The sequence below is a fragment of the Patiria miniata genome, unplaced genomic scaffold, assembly GCF_015706575.1.
Source record: "Patiria miniata isolate m_02_andy unplaced genomic scaffold, ASM1570657v1 HiC_scaffold_5, whole genome shotgun sequence".
NCBI lineage: Eukaryota > Metazoa > Echinodermata > Asteroidea > Valvatida > Asterinidae > Patiria > Patiria miniata.
Window position 1 is genome coordinate 25,965,153 of NW_024037072.1, and position 15,696 is coordinate 25,980,848.

Consider the following 15,696-nt stretch of genomic DNA (forward strand, 5'->3'; position numbering starts at 1 on the left):
GGGTCAGGCAGGGAAGCCGCCTCCATCCCTCTCGAAGCGAGCGAGGTGAATTTGGCTTCGCCCTTTGAAGTAGGCGTTTGCCATGTGAAGCCGGTGAGGTGAAGCCTCACTTGAAAAAACATTCCAATTGGAATAGTGAAACCGATGCACTTGGTGCTAAGTCATTGAATGACATTGAGAACCTTTTCTTTTTAAATCCTCTCCAACAAAAGACAACACCAAGGGCGGATCCAGGGGGGGGGGCGGGCCAAAATGTGACATCGCAATAAAGGCAGGCAATGAGTACACCACCATCTTTTCCTCAAAAAACATTTGTTAAAGTGGTCAGAAATTGCCTCAGATCGCACCACAGAGCATCTCGAATCCAAAAAAAATTCGGGGACCTTAAGCGGGCCCCGAACCCCACGCCATAATTTTTTAGACCCACTTTTTGGGGACCAACATTTTTTTTGGCCCCCCAAAAAATTGTGTTCTGGATCCGCCCTTGGACAGCACCAAGGCCCTCGGTTTCGATGCCAAATTGAAATTTGTCAGTATTAGAACATGTTCATTCAAGTCTTGAAATTGTGTAGCTCTTTAGTCCCTTTAAAGCAAAGACATTTTTTAATTTATTCCTTAGAAGCACTTGCAGTAGGTTTTTCTTTTTACCTACATGTAGAACTATTCCAGAGTAAAGTATGGTACTACTTGAAATACATACATGTATATGTATTTCAATATTTCTGAAACTAATGCTCTCTGCTAAGCCTATTGTCAGAAAGATTAAATTCATATAGAAGTTACAAATATATTTTCATAAACAATTTTGTTTATCCCCACTTAACAGACAAAGAAGCTCCCATGTTTATCAGTTGTCCGGCCGATTCATTCAACACCACAGCACCCAGCCAGAATTCAACTGCCGTCTACTGGCGGGAACCTTCTTTCTCAGACAATGTCGGCATCACAAGTAACGTCAACACTCACAGTCCAGGGGACGTGTTTATATTCGGGAACACTACTGTCACTTACACTATCAGCGATGAAGCTGGAAACATGAACAATTGCTCTTTCGTTGTGACTGTTGAGGGTAAGTAACATTTGACCATTCTGTGTAAAAAAAAGGGCAAACGTTCTGCAGCCCATTTCACGGAAAGTTTTACTCAACTGACGTAACTCCACTTCAGTGGTGGAGCAAGATCATATTTTTTCTAGATGTGGAAAAGGGCACTCGCCTCAAATCCAAAAGGGTTGAGGGTCGTTATGGATCTTGTCATTGCTCATCAAGGTTGATGGAACTCACAGCTTTGTGTTTGAAGTCACCAAAAATTGCTATTTTACCTGTGACAGAATATTTGGAGTTATTTTGATTGATATTTCATCGTGTTCTTGTCAGACATTGAAGATCCAACCGTGTCCAATTGTCCAACCGACCGAGTCAACGGTACTGATCCTAGCCTGAGTTCATCCCTCGTCTACTGGCAAGAGCCGATTTTCTTTGACAATGTGGCTGTTGCTGGTGACGAAAACACACACGATCCAGGAGATGTGTTTCTTTTGGGAAACACCACTGTTACCTACACTGCCACTGACGGCTCTGGAAACAGAGTCAATTGCTCATTTGTCGTCACTGTTGAAGGTAAGATGGTGATCAATTTGAATCGTTAAAAAAAATCAACAGTTACCTGTTGATTCCTAAATATCTGGGGCAGTTTAGATCCATGAATCTTACGAAAAGTTGACGTCATGTCAATAAAAAAAATTGTCATTTGTTTGTAGATACCGAGGCTCCACTTTTCAGCAGCTGCTCGAGCATCACAGTTGCAGTGGATCCCGGACAAGCCACATCGACACTGCAGTGGATGTTACCTGAAGCCTCTGATAACGTAGCTGTGACAATGAACAGCTCCACCTACCAACCTGATGACAGTCTACCCTTGGGGAGGACGCCAGTGGCATACATTGTTTACGATGCTGCTGGGAATAATGCCACCTGCAATTTCGATATAACTGTTGAAGGTAACAAACAGCAATCTTAATAATCATAGTTCAATTTGTGTCTTCAAATTAGTGATGTATAAGTGGGAGGTGTGGTGGGGTTGAGCCACCAAGGCCTGTACCGTATGTGCTGCCCAACAATATTTTTGGGAATTGAAGCAAATTAAAACAGAGGAGATTATTTATCGAAACGAAATGAGTAACCTCCACAATGCACTCTAGAAATATGAGACTTCTTAAGTTACCCCCTCCTTGATAAGTGTACCTCACTTACGCCAGTGCTTTCAATCGCTGTTTTATGTTATGAATGCCGAAAACAAGAGCAAATCTTTGACAAATTAAAAGAAACCTGCAAACTGAAAGAACAGCACAGCTCAAGTCGTCAAAGTTTGTAGCAATTTTTGGGTGTGCTTGATTTGTTTTATACAGACAATGAGATGCCTAACATTACCTACTGCCCCATGGACGTCACTCTGAACACTACTCGAGGCCAATCAACAGCAGTCTACACAATGCCCACGCCTGTCTGCCATGACAACGCAGGGTCTGTAACTCTGACAGCATCCAAGTCTGATGAAGAATACAGCATTGGCGACACTCCTGTCACTATCGCCTGCCTTGACGAGGCGGGAAATATTGACGTCTGCGATTTTACAGTCACTGTTCTAGGTAAATAGTTTACCAGGCGGGAAATATTGGCGTCTGCGATTTTACAGTCACTGTTCTAGGTAATTACCAGGCGGAAAATATTGACATCTGCGATTTTACAGTCACTGTTCTAGGTAAATAGTTTACCAGACAGGAAATATTGGCGTCTGCGATTTTACAGTCACTGTTCTAGGTAAATAGTTTACCAGGCGGGAAATATTGACATCTGCGATTTTACAGTCACTGTTCTAGGTAAATAGTTTTGTCGTTAAATAAACCAAGGCAAACCGGATAAAGCTTGTCCCAAATTATGCGAAAATATAGTCCATTGATTCCGAATGGCTAAAAAAGTTTATAAGCTGTAGTGGTATATAACGTGATGAAAAGAGACAATCCAGTTTTGCCATTTGCATGAAGATTTGACCTATTGTCTACCAATGTATCAGGGAAGTACTATGTACAAGAAACAATTGGTGCGAGACTAATTCACATGTTGTATGCTGCATGACCCACGTGGATAGGAAGCCTTGTATATATAGTGGTCCTCAGTAAGCCAGTACACAAATAGCCAGTACACAAATATCACATGGTTTGAGGTTGGACAGTCAATACTTGCTCCCTGAGTTATTGGAAGTTGACTGTCAACTTACAATACCGAGGGGAGCTAATATCGACTGTCTACATCCGAAATAACCCTTGTTGTATTCAGTTGCCGGTTTTTTTCCGTTCAATGTGCACCTTTAACAAAATCTTCAGAGAAACTTGTCCAGCTCACCAAAGGAATATTGTTGCTCAACTTCACTAGTACAGTTCGTTTGCAATACAGCTGTAAATGGTACGGGAAAGTAAATGGACCAGTAAAAGTTGGGCTCTCGATCATGAATGTATGTGATATAGGAATGTAATTTGCGAATGACGATCAGTCAGTGAGATAGGCAACAAATTTTGTTCAATCAGTCATGAGTCAGTTAGTCAACCAGGTCCCTCTTTTGCATTGTAGATGTGGAGTTGCCACGACTGTCAATGTGCCCTGATGACATAGAAGCCTTTGCAGATCCAGGCATGAATGCAACCATCACGTGGACCCCGCCCACGGCTCAAGACAACTCTGGAGCTGTAGACGTCACTTCCAATTACAGTCCTTTGGACAGGTTTATGAATGGGACATATCTTGTGATCTACACAGCCACAGATCTGTCTAGCAATGCAGTCAGTTGTAACTTTACCATTACTGTGTATCGTAAGTATCACTTGCAGGGAATATAAATTGTTAATCCTCCGTCCCACTTTTTTGTTTCTTTTATAATACTTCCAAAATATATTTATAGAAGGAACGTTTTAATGTTATATCCCATGACATGATCACTTAGACTAAACTCTTTCCATAAGTCCAAGAATCTCCTCAGTCATCAACATTTATAAATTGGTGAAAAGTACATGCTGATATGGCTCCAATAGGAACCTTTAGCTTTAAAACTACTTGGTTACTTTCTCTGGATTAAAAAGTATCACAATCCGGAGATTTTTTTTATAAACCGTCACAAAATTGATGGATTCTTTAATTAAGTGTTAATGAAACAAATGAGCGTTCTAATACAGTAACTAAAATGGCAACACCTTATAACGATCAGCAGCATCATTTTGTTTTTAGGCCTGCGCATTTGATTAAATACATTGCACCCAATATCTCATTAGCTGAGTTAACTTTGAAGAGGTGACTCTTTTGTGCTGAATAACATGAAGATCTAGGCCAAAATATATCCTATTTGTTTTCAAACAGCAAGTGACAACTTAGCTCCAATGGCCGTCAGCTGTCCCAATGACACCATCATACCCGCAGATCCTGGCGTAAATTTTACCGTTGTCACATGGCCACCCGTTGTTATCAGTGACAATGTTGGTGTGACATCTCTTGACGTGTCACATCCCAACGGGTCGACGTTCTACATTGGATCTGTGATGGTTAGTTACATTGCTTCAGATCTTGCCGGTAACACAGCGAGTTGTAACTTCACTGTGACTGTCGAAGGTAAGATTATAAGAAGGCCTGAGAGGGAGCGTAAGCTGTTGAAATTGCAGCCCCAAGAATTTCTCAATATACCATGTTACAGAGATGCTTGCTAAATTTCACGAAAATGTGTGTGCCTAATTTCAAAACTAGACTGTTTTTTTTCCAATGATATCCAACATGGAAGCTACTGATCTCGTCCAAAAGGCAGGGAAAATCTAATGCTCTACCTTTAGACACCTTACTTATCCTGTAATTTTTAAGGGTACATTTTGATAAAGTTTTAACAAAATTACTGCAAGATTTTTACAGGATAACTAGACATCCAGAAGTGGGGAATTTGGTTTGCCTGCTAGTTCAATGTCTAACACATATATCTTTTAATTGCTCATGCTTAGATACCGAACCACCCGTGATCACCAATTGTTCAGGCGACATCGTGGCATTCACCGCACCAAACTCTAACGGAGCCAGCGTCACTTGGGACGATCCTAAAGTCATTGAGAATGACGTCTACTCCATCATGCAGACTCCCTCCCCTGGTCATTTATACCTGGCTGGAAATACAACGGTCATTTATTTTGTCCGCGATCGCAGTGGTCTGAATGACACTTGCGAGTTCCTCGTCACAGTTCTAGGTAGTCTTAAATTGTTCACTCAAAATCTGACATGATATTAATCGGGAGTGATTTTGGCAGTCCAAAGCGAAAAACGTGTTTGGCTGTTTTGGCTGTTTGCCATTATTTGAGTGTTTTGGCAACTCAGTTATAAAGTTAATAATGCATAAATTACTGTTGCATATTCAATTTGCATATTCAATTTGCAGTGGTGTTTTTCTTTTAGTTATTCTCCTGCTGGAAAAAAATGGCTGTTGTGGGGGGGGGGGGGCACATATACAAAATCATCACCCGGCCGTGGAAAAAACGAAATGTAAGCGGCTGTGCACTGTAAAAACAATGGCAAAATGGTTGATATGTAGACCAACGTTGGTCAACATATCAACAGGTTAAACGCTTGGACAAAATTCTTCCCAATAGTTGGACTATTTCTATTTCAAACCATCGTTGTGTAAAATTACATTGTCCAACAGTGTTTTACCCATTATTTTTTTTACAGTATGTGTGTATGGGAGGGGGCATGCCTATACCCCCCTCCCATAGCGCTGCCATTGAGACATATATATCTTTCAATGTGAAATTTATACATTAATGCAGATAAAGTACTGAATTCTCTCATTAATATACAAATATTGTGCATTAACACCGAAAAATGCTGGTTTGTCAATTGCTACAAATATGATACTGTATAATTCTGGTAAATCTAGATGTATTAAGAAATCAGAGAATTATTTTATAATTATTTTATAACTTCAACAAAAAAGTAGATTAATTCCATGCTGAAAAACTGAACTTGCCTTCTCTTTTCCTAGACAATCAACCTCCAGTTTTCAGAGATTGTCCCTCTAATATGATGATACCTACGGATGCTGGTTCTGCCAATGCTACTATCTTCATGATGCAACCAGAAGCCGATGACAATGTTGGCATCATCAGTATCACTAACAGCACAGCTCCTGGGACAGTTGTAGACCTTGGCGAGACTCTATCGGTTGTATACGTTGCTTACGATGCTGCAGGGTTTAACGACACCTGCCAGTTTGAAATCACTGTCGTAGGTGGGTACAGAAAATGTATTGAATAAAGATAATTTTTATGTAATTATTTCCTTTAGGTCAACTGGATTGCTCAAGATAAATATGTGTACCTTCTTAAAATGAAGTAAACAATATTAATTTTGTCAAATAAACCACAAAGTGAAACTGACTGGGTGCATATTTCGTCCAAAGTCATATCCTCTCCGAGTGATTCTCTTTTGCTATTTTCCAGGTTTGCAACATTGCTAATGTTGCTAGCATCGTGACTTTGGGCGCGATCCCTGGCTACATGGCATGTACGGGTTGATGGATTCTGACTTGCGCCCTTAAACAAAGACATTGACAAAATAAGGAACTGGCAACATAGTTGGTAGAGCACCGGATTGGCATCCGGAGGCCCCATGTGTAAACCTTGCTCCAGTCAATTTCTTTATTCAAGTTCAAAAACCAACAAGATTAATCAATAATATAAATCAAAATGAGATTTGTTGAAAATAAGATTCGTTACTCGCTTCTACTGCAATATCTTTGGTTCCTCTCCAAATGTCTGACAGAAACGGTCAGTCAGTCAGTTAACCAATCAATCAATCTTTATTGTTATCTGTCTATAGACGAAGAAGACCCCATGATTCTCAATTGTCTTGGAGATGTCGTCATCAATACAACATTAGGTACATCCCGCGCTCAGGCATTCTGGAATGAACCCACTGCTACCGACAACTCTGGCTCAGTCACTGTAACTGCAACCAACAGACCAGGCGATGTATTTGAAATCGGATCAACGGATAATACCTACATTGCTTTGGACGGAGCTGGCAACGTCGACTCTTGCACATTCCGCATTATTGTTGAAGGTGTGTATAGACCGTACCTTTCGCTTCATCTTACCACACTGTAACAGATCCAAGCATGCGTTTCAATCTCTTATGGATTTGGCATGTTTAGTAATTTTCCATGAAATGGCCAATGTGTAGCCAAATAGTCCTTTGGTGGTCTTGCATCCGAATATTTTCAAATTACAATCAACAGAATGAGTTGCAGTTAACAAAATCAATCCCAGAAAAACCATAAGTGGATAAACAAATCGCAGTAAATTTCAACTCTGTTCAGGTACTTTGTTAGAACCTATATGCTGTTTTGCCGTTTGTTCACAATCACTGTTTATCAGTGAAATTTTCAGTTGAAGTTTTTGAGGAAAAAACCTGCAGGATCAAATTGGGAAGCTTTTAGGACTTGCTGGTATGAGATTATTTCATATCGTAATGTATTCAGCAAGTTGTCCCCAAAAACTTGAAAAAAGCATGAGTTGTGTGATATACTCGATCTGTGTTATGTTGCTTTCAGATTTGGAAGATCCAACGTTAACGATGTGCCCAATGGATGTAGACATCTTTACGCCCCCGGGCACAAACATATCCGTTACATGGACTCAGCCAACAGCCGCGGACAATTCTGGTAGTGTAAACCTGTCTTCAAACTACAGCCCAGGAGATAGGTTTGTGAATGGCACGTACATCGTGACTTATACGGCTGCCGATGCATCTGGTAATACTGTCAACTGTTCCTTCATCGTCAGAGTGAATTGTAAGTGAGATTATATTTCAAAATATTTGTCTTAATGAAGGAACACCTTTTTAATAAGAATAATTATGTCGTGCTTATAAAGAGCTTCATACCAAAGTACTTCACTATTACCCCCGTTCATCAGACCATGAGACAATTTTTCCTGCAGCAGTTCGCCATCCGCGCAATCTGGTCACTACCTTCACAGGTACCCATTAATACTCCTTGGTGGAGAGAGGATATTGCAGTAAAGTGTCTTGCCCAAGAGCACAAGCACCATGTACCCCGTCTGGTTTCAAACAAATGAACCATGGCACGAGTTAATTAACACGGTAACCATTGGACAATGGCGCTCCACTTCAGCAAGATTTGAACAGCTGTAACCCCTGGAAAGCCATTCTGCCAAAATAACTCTGAATATGTCCATACCAATATAGGCTCGTTGGGTGCTAGTCAGAAACTATAGATCTCATAGATTCTGGCTGTAAGTACTGCTAACAGCCTCCACACCTGGGAAATGGGGATCATGAATTAATGATAACGCTTTTGACTAAGAAGTTTCTTTAAAATGTTCGAAATTTACCTTTCAGAGTCTCATTATGCAATTCTGTCATATTTTGATTGTTGAAAGTATGTTTTGGAAAGTGTTGATAAGATGTTGAGGTTAGTAATAATTAGTAAAATTTTGCTGTGCCACCCTATGACAAATATTTCTTGTATGTCATGTGTTGGTTCTGAGTAGAACTTTTGTGTACTGAATGGTTCGAAGAGTAATATCTCTTATCTACTGTGTGCGTACTCGTGGTCCTTGCTCCTGTAAGATTTGATATTCTCAATACATCTTACAGGAATTACCAATTTAACAAGTCAAGCATGCATTTACGCCTGTATAATGTTTTTTATTGTGTTTTTTAAGCCACGGATACGGAACCACCAATGATCATCTGCCCTTCAGATGTGACAGTTCCCGCTGACAATGGTACCAATTCGACAGTTGTGACATGGCCCCCACCGCCATACATGGACAACAACAGAGTAGTATCCGTCAGCGTCTCAAAGGAAAACGGAAGTTTGTTCTACATTGGAACTGAGGTTGTGGAGTACGTAGCCTACGACGTAGTAGGCAACAATGATACCTGTAGCTTCAGGGTCACAGTTACAGGTAATGAAGATAACTTAATTCTTCAGGCATGCAACTTTTCCTCGGAGCAGCTGATTTTCCTCGTTTTTCACTTCGCATTGATGCCATTCAAAATTGAAAAACACTGTATTAAGTCTAGCAAAGGTTGGAATTTCCTCTTTTTTTACTTCCAAGATTCTCACCAAGGAGAAATGATAATGAGAAATACTTAAAAGAAAATTAAATTGTTCAATCGTAACCAAACTGATCCAACAATCCCTTGGTTTTTTTTTAGCAGGGAAGACTTCCCTGAATCCTTCAAAATCCTCCCTCATGTGGGAACTTTGTTGAATATTGGACTTCAATTGGCCAAGCACTTTGTAAAATCCAGTTTAAATTTGGCAGGGCTGTACTTGTACCGTTTCCAATCATGCATAATCCTTTAAAAGTTTCAGGAGGATTAATCTGAAGCATATATGCTATTAGGATCTAGGAGGATAAATCTGAAGCATTTATATGCATGGAGTAAGCTTATGACTTGTTACTCGCTAGCCTTTTTGACAACACTGAGTACAGAGAGGTTGATGAAATGATATTGGTATTAGGGCAAAACCACAAATTGAACATGCACATTTCTGTTGCGTTTACTTTGAGATCGTTAACATGATTCTTTGGCCCTGATTTCCTGATATTGTTACTCCTTTTTATGTCAATGTCATTACAAATCGAAAAACACTGTACAAAGTCTTGTGTGGTTTGGAATTTCCTGTGTTTTTGTGTGTTAATTCCCAGTTGCATGGCTGGTAGGCACTTGTTTATTGTCCCCAAAATATGCAAGTCTATTTTATGCCAGATTTATTTTTTACCATACACATTTTATGAAGTTTGGGCACGAATCGCAGCACATGTATACTGTTTGCAAGAAAAGTAAATATGTTACAGTGTTGGGTCTGGAAAGTGGCCTTCAATGTTGGCAAAGTTGTTTGGGTTGGTAAGAGACCCGGCCAAGTATAGGTATTGCAATGCAGAGATAACTTACATTTTTGTTCTTCTAAATACTTGTTCCCCAACAGATATGCAAGATCCAGTTGTAGTGAACTGTCCCGTCAATGTAAATCAAACAACCGATGTAGGCCAAGCCTTTGCGACAGTCTCATGGATCGAGCCAACGATTACCGACAATTCTGGGTCCATTGACATTGATCGTTCTCACCCATCGCCATCAGCATTCCCAGTTGGGACAACCGAAGTGGTCTACTTAGCATCCGACAACTCATCCAACTCTGTAATGTGTGCCTTTAACGTCACAGTCACTGGTACGTTTCTGGTCAATGTTAATTTTCTGTCCAAAAGATTCTTCACATTTTCCACCACATGTAAATGCCGGTTTCTATTTCACGTAAATTTCAGTGCTAAACTGAATTGATTAGGAAAACAGCAAATGTTTAGCAGCATTATTTAGCAAATGTCGTGCTGAAACTTCAAATGAAATGTTGGCGTCATGAAATGTTTGCTTCCATGTGAAGTATGAAATGACCTTAGCTGTTCCTGGAACTTGGAAATCATGAAAAAAACTGATAAAAATTCACTTTATGGTACTGCATATTGCTGTAGTTGCTTGTAAAAAGTGAATAGTAATAGATAAAGTGGAAATTTGTCTCTAGTAATGGTGAGCCCACAATTAAACCCAATAGTGCTTTATGTGGATAAATGCATCAATGTGGATAAATGCTACCTATTTGCAGACTTGTATGGCTCGTGACTTAGATTCGGACTCGAGTCCGACTCGAGTCTTATTTTCCGTGACTCGAGCTCAGACTCGAGTAACGATGACGAATGACTCCGACTTGGACTCGACCCTGCGGAATCAGACTTGGATTCGGACTCGACATGCTTGACTCAGGACTCAACCTGCGAAATCTCTCGTTTTTTTCCGTCAATATAATTACCAATTATTTTGACAAAGTCCAAGCAAGGAGTTGTCCGGTTTATTTTACTAAAGGTACCAAACCTGCTAAATAAAAAATTCCTTGTTGTATATTTTATTATTTGACCTTGGTTTTTATTATCTAGATAACGAGAGCCCGATGTTTGATTGTCCTTCGGACCTCACCAACTCCACTTTGCCCGGCCGGTTTGTAGGCACTTTCTCCATTGCCGTCACGGCAACTGATAACGTCAATGTGACGTTCTCCAACTCCACTCACCAGCCCGGTGACGAGCTTGCAGTCGGTACTACTCATGTTGAGTACTACGCTCAGGACGAGGCAGGCAATGAGGCAATCTGCCGCTTCACTGTAACAATTAAAGGTATGAACGTAAGCCTCAATAGTTTCAATTTTAAATATTTTCAGTTCTTAATGATGTAGAGGTTGTTTTCAAAATGTGATCAACGTCATTTTGTTACCTTTTGGAATCCCACCCCCTTCTGGCTGCCCAAGTCAGTTTCGACTAAGCTCTGTTATATATTGAAACGGATTTTAAGAACACAATTTCACTTTTGAACATAAAGCATTTGAGAATAAACTCTTCACATTGTCATTGCACTATAAGTGATGTGAAGGCTTGTAATGGCATAAACACGGTGTACTCAGTGTTCAGGTCTATAATCAAGTCCCATTGGAGTAAGCTTATGACTTGTTACTCGCTAGCCTTTGTACAACACTGAGTACACAGTGGTTTATGAAATTATATCGGTAAGGGCAAAACCACAAATTGAACATGCATCTCTCTCTTTGAGATCGTTAACACGTTTGGTTGGCCCTAAATGGTGTCCATGAAGTTTACATTAAATTATGATGTTTAAGTAAACACTTTCCTAATTAATTGCAGATGACGAGAAACCCCAGATTCTAAACTGTTCGTCAGACGTGTATGCCAACACGAGTCGGGGTTCCGACATGGCGATTCTGGAGTGGGCTCAGCCTGAAGCAATGGACAATTCTGGCATGGTGACTCTGACTAGCGACAGAAATGTCAACGGCATGTATCCAATCGGAGGCACCGTCGTCAACTACAATGCATTAGACTCATCCGGCAACTTTGAAACCTGCCAGCTAACTATTCATGTCTATGGTGAGTTGATATGGGTATAGTTAATGTGTGGTAATTTATTTTTTGCACTTCTCGATGGCGATTTGACGAAGTTAAGAAACGCTCAATACCGGTATTTTAAGCAATTTGAGATGTTTTGATATTCTTTCATTTCATGATTTATCAAATGTTAAGACGCAAAATTGTACCGTTCGTAAATAATGCTAATTGCACCAAGTGGTAAGTGTGCAGCAACTCAGTTTTTCATGTTGATAATCTGGATTCGTCTATGGGGAGAAATGCATACTAAAACGCAATTTGAAAAATTTTTCCAACTTGCATTGAACTGGCCTATTTTCTCAAAACTCAGTTTGCTGCTGTGTGGGTTGTCACTTCATCAAATCGTTGTTTGTCTACAATGGTTTCCACTGTAGGCGTAACAATGTGATCGCAGGAAGATTTTTGTAATTATCATGTTTGAAGTGTTTCAAATCAAAACTCATATTCGTTAAGTTACGTTTTAGTTACTGTCACTGCTTGATTCTTCTTGTTTTAGACATGGAAGACCCAATGATAACTTGCCCCCGAAATATTGAGGTCTTCGCGGACAATGGCACCACCATTCGCCTCAACTGGACGCTACCGACAGCCAGTGATAATTCTGGCAGATTGACCCTGAACATTACCCATCAGCTGAACTCGGAGTTCCCGGTCGGTACCACCGATATCACGGTCGCAGCCACTGACCCATCTGGAAATTCAGCCAACTGTACATTCAGTGCCATTGTCTATCGTAAGTATGTGTTAGTCATTGGTTAGCATCAACATTTTAATTCAAGCTATGACTGGTGAAGTTACTGAACTGCAAATCCCACACTGAAATTGAACACAATCAGATCTGGAATTGCCACCATCCTTTGTGCATCTTTTTTTGTCGACTGATGTAGGTCATGCAGTGGTAGATGTAATATAAATTTGGTGTGATTTTTAGAAAGACATCAGGGATGTAGTCAAATCCATCAGAAGTCTAGTCACAAGTAAATCACAAGTCCAGTCACAAGTAAGAGTGGATAAAATGTAACAAAGGAATGCCTTTGTCAAAGCTCATTTGAATAGCTTGTGACTTGAATTGGGACTGGAGGACTTGTGATGGACTTGCAGGGACTTGTGAGGCATTCCCGAAAGCCATTGGTGGCATTTTGTGGGAATGAAATTGCAATTTGTATAAAGTTTGAACTAAATCACTGGGCTTGGGAAATAGTTTGACATTTTTTTATTTGCAGAAAAAGTGTAATAGGGGATCTTGATTCTTACCAAGCCATCCTTGGTTTAAAGTAAAAATGAGCTTCTCAAAAAATTGACGAATTTACTATCTTCAACAGTGTTTCTTGTACATTGCACTAATTTCTTTGGAATGGCTTTCACCCTAAAAATGGTGAAAAGATCTCGTCCATCGAGCGACGAAAAATTATGAAACTCGGTAGCTGCATAGAACACCTTATCATAAACATATCTAAGAAATTTCATAACTATAGGTCAAATGGTTTTGGAATTATGGCTAATTAAATATTCAAATGCCTGAATGGTAATTCTGCTCTGTGTACACTACGTATATCGCTGCGCGGTAACCCGTGGTCCGATTGGTATGTTTTTGGTATCAAAAGATGCGCAAGGCTCGAGGCTAAAACGTCATAATAGCTCGGGTCGCAATTTTTTTTTTCAAAGCTATCGCGGGAATAGTCGAGGGGGTGGGGCGTATTCCGCCCCCCCCCGCACCTTTAGGGTTAAAGAGTCAGCATCGGATGTAGCATAAGCATTGCATTTAATTTGTTGATAAAACTATTATTTTGTTTTACATTTCTCCGACTCGCAGCAAACGACAGCGACATGCCAATGATCATATGCCCTCCAGACGTCTCAGGGCCCACTGATCAGGGAGTGAATTCAACAAACTTGACTTGGATCGCCCCTCAGTACCGAGACAATCAGGAGATTGTGGTGTTTGATGTCAGTCACCAGAACGGCAGCCGTTTCTACCTTGGTACCACCTTCGTCACCTATTTCATCGCTGATCGTGCAGGGAATAATGCCTCTTGCAGTTTTAGGGTACACGTTGTAGGTAAGCGGATAAAGCTTCAGAACTTCCATACAGAGTGTATACTGACAGTAAAAGGTTTATCAAATACTAATAAAAATAGACTTTCGAAAAGAAAACGAAAATGAAAATGCTTCCTTTCAGTGTCAATAAGGAGTTCAGGTTGGCGATTGTCTTTAAGTTTTACTGCTAGGTATATCTATGCACAATTTTTTCTGCAAAAATCAAATATGTTACTTCGTGGGTACATTTAAAGTTATTGAATTTTGCAATGATAACGTATTTCCTTCAGATACAGAAAAGCCGGTCTTTTTGGACTGTGCCCATGATGTCTTCATCTCGAACGGGTCCCGAGTCTTTAATTGGACCCAGCCGACCGTGGTTGATAATTCTGGAGGATCTGTTAATGTCACCAGCAACTATCCATCTGGAGTGCAATTCCTGCTTGGTGACAAGGTCGTTCTTTTCACTGCCGAGGATGAAAGCGGAAACCGTGCCACTTGCAATTTCACAGTATTTGTTGAAGGTAATTAAATCCTGCTGTTTATATTTATGAGCCACTGTAGTTGAGTCTTGATTGATCAGTTCCAGGTCTGCTTGTTTACTTGAATATAAAAGCATTTTAATAATAACAGTTTGAGGTTAAGATTTGACATGATGCCAGTCTTCAAAATGTCAACTAATATCTGGATTGTATGTTCTTTTCAACTTCGTGACAACTTTGACATATTTAGCGAGTCGTTGGGTAGATGGTTAAAATAGTTTGTGTCAAAACTGGTAAAACATACAAGATTCCAGCTCAAGTCCAGACTTGAGCCTATTTTTCCATTCTTAGACTCAAGCCAACTTCAAAAACTTGATTGTCCAGGTTTCGGACTCGTCCTCGATAAACCTGGACTCTACTACAACACTGAGCTTCGACCTTTACGCTTCCTGGAATTCCAAATGTTTGTCGTCTTATTTGCCATTTTACAAACTCGTCTTTTGTTTTAAATAATCAAGATAGTAGATACCCTCCAGTAATCCAAAGCAAGACTTTTTAGCTTGCTGGCAGTTGTCCACAGCAAACAGCCGCTTGTCCGATGTCCCACTGTAATCTCACCTTTTGAATTACTTTGTTTTCCTAACAAAAATTCTGAGCAGACTTGGAACCTCCAGTGTTCTCAAGCTGTCCCAATGGCATTGAGCTGTACCTGTACAATGACAGTACCAATGCAACGGCAACCTGGACTGAACCGAGCGCTTCTGATAATGCAGGCAACTTCACTCTTGAGCAGCAGTTCTTTCCTGGAGATGCGTTTTCGTTTGGCATCACTGAAGTCGTTATCAATGCTACAGATGAAGCAGGCAACACAGTGGCATGTGTTTTTAACGTCACTGTCTTTGGTGAGTTTGTTAATCTCATAACCATACAGCAGCTGTATAGTCCCACTTATCCTAGTCCGGATTAAATATCAGGGTCATTCCATATGAACTGAACCAAAGTCCAGAAATCTTCCAAGGCCATCGACTTAGATTTGGCTCAAAGACAATTCTTCCAGTACCTTTTTATGTATTATGAACACCTGCAAAATGTTAGGTGTCAACTCCTAAGGGTT

General features: G+C 40.3%; 1 protein-coding gene across 1 annotated transcript in view; it reads left to right on the forward strand.

Annotated features, from left to right (window-relative positions):
* The window catches only part of LOC119741318, an 84,490-nt gene that overhangs the window by 49,662 nt on the left and 19,132 nt on the right, over nucleotides 1-15,696 (forward strand). Inside the window, exons 26-43 of the mRNA XM_038217068.1 lie at nucleotides 827-1,069; nucleotides 1,376-1,618; nucleotides 1,759-1,998; nucleotides 2,407-2,646; nucleotides 3,626-3,865; nucleotides 4,406-4,654; nucleotides 5,032-5,271; nucleotides 6,063-6,308; nucleotides 6,899-7,141; nucleotides 7,632-7,871; nucleotides 8,767-9,012; nucleotides 10,044-10,286; nucleotides 11,044-11,280; nucleotides 11,803-12,045; nucleotides 12,560-12,796; nucleotides 13,877-14,122; nucleotides 14,391-14,624; nucleotides 15,242-15,484. Of these exons, the coding sequence (XP_038072996.1) occupies nucleotides 827-1,069; nucleotides 1,376-1,618; nucleotides 1,759-1,998; nucleotides 2,407-2,646; nucleotides 3,626-3,865; nucleotides 4,406-4,654; nucleotides 5,032-5,271; nucleotides 6,063-6,308; nucleotides 6,899-7,141; nucleotides 7,632-7,871; nucleotides 8,767-9,012; nucleotides 10,044-10,286; nucleotides 11,044-11,280; nucleotides 11,803-12,045; nucleotides 12,560-12,796; nucleotides 13,877-14,122; nucleotides 14,391-14,624; nucleotides 15,242-15,484 (4,353 nt within the window). The remainder of the gene's footprint in view (nucleotides 1-826; nucleotides 1,070-1,375; nucleotides 1,619-1,758; nucleotides 1,999-2,406; nucleotides 2,647-3,625; nucleotides 3,866-4,405; nucleotides 4,655-5,031; nucleotides 5,272-6,062; nucleotides 6,309-6,898; nucleotides 7,142-7,631; nucleotides 7,872-8,766; nucleotides 9,013-10,043; nucleotides 10,287-11,043; nucleotides 11,281-11,802; nucleotides 12,046-12,559; nucleotides 12,797-13,876; nucleotides 14,123-14,390; nucleotides 14,625-15,241; nucleotides 15,485-15,696) is intronic.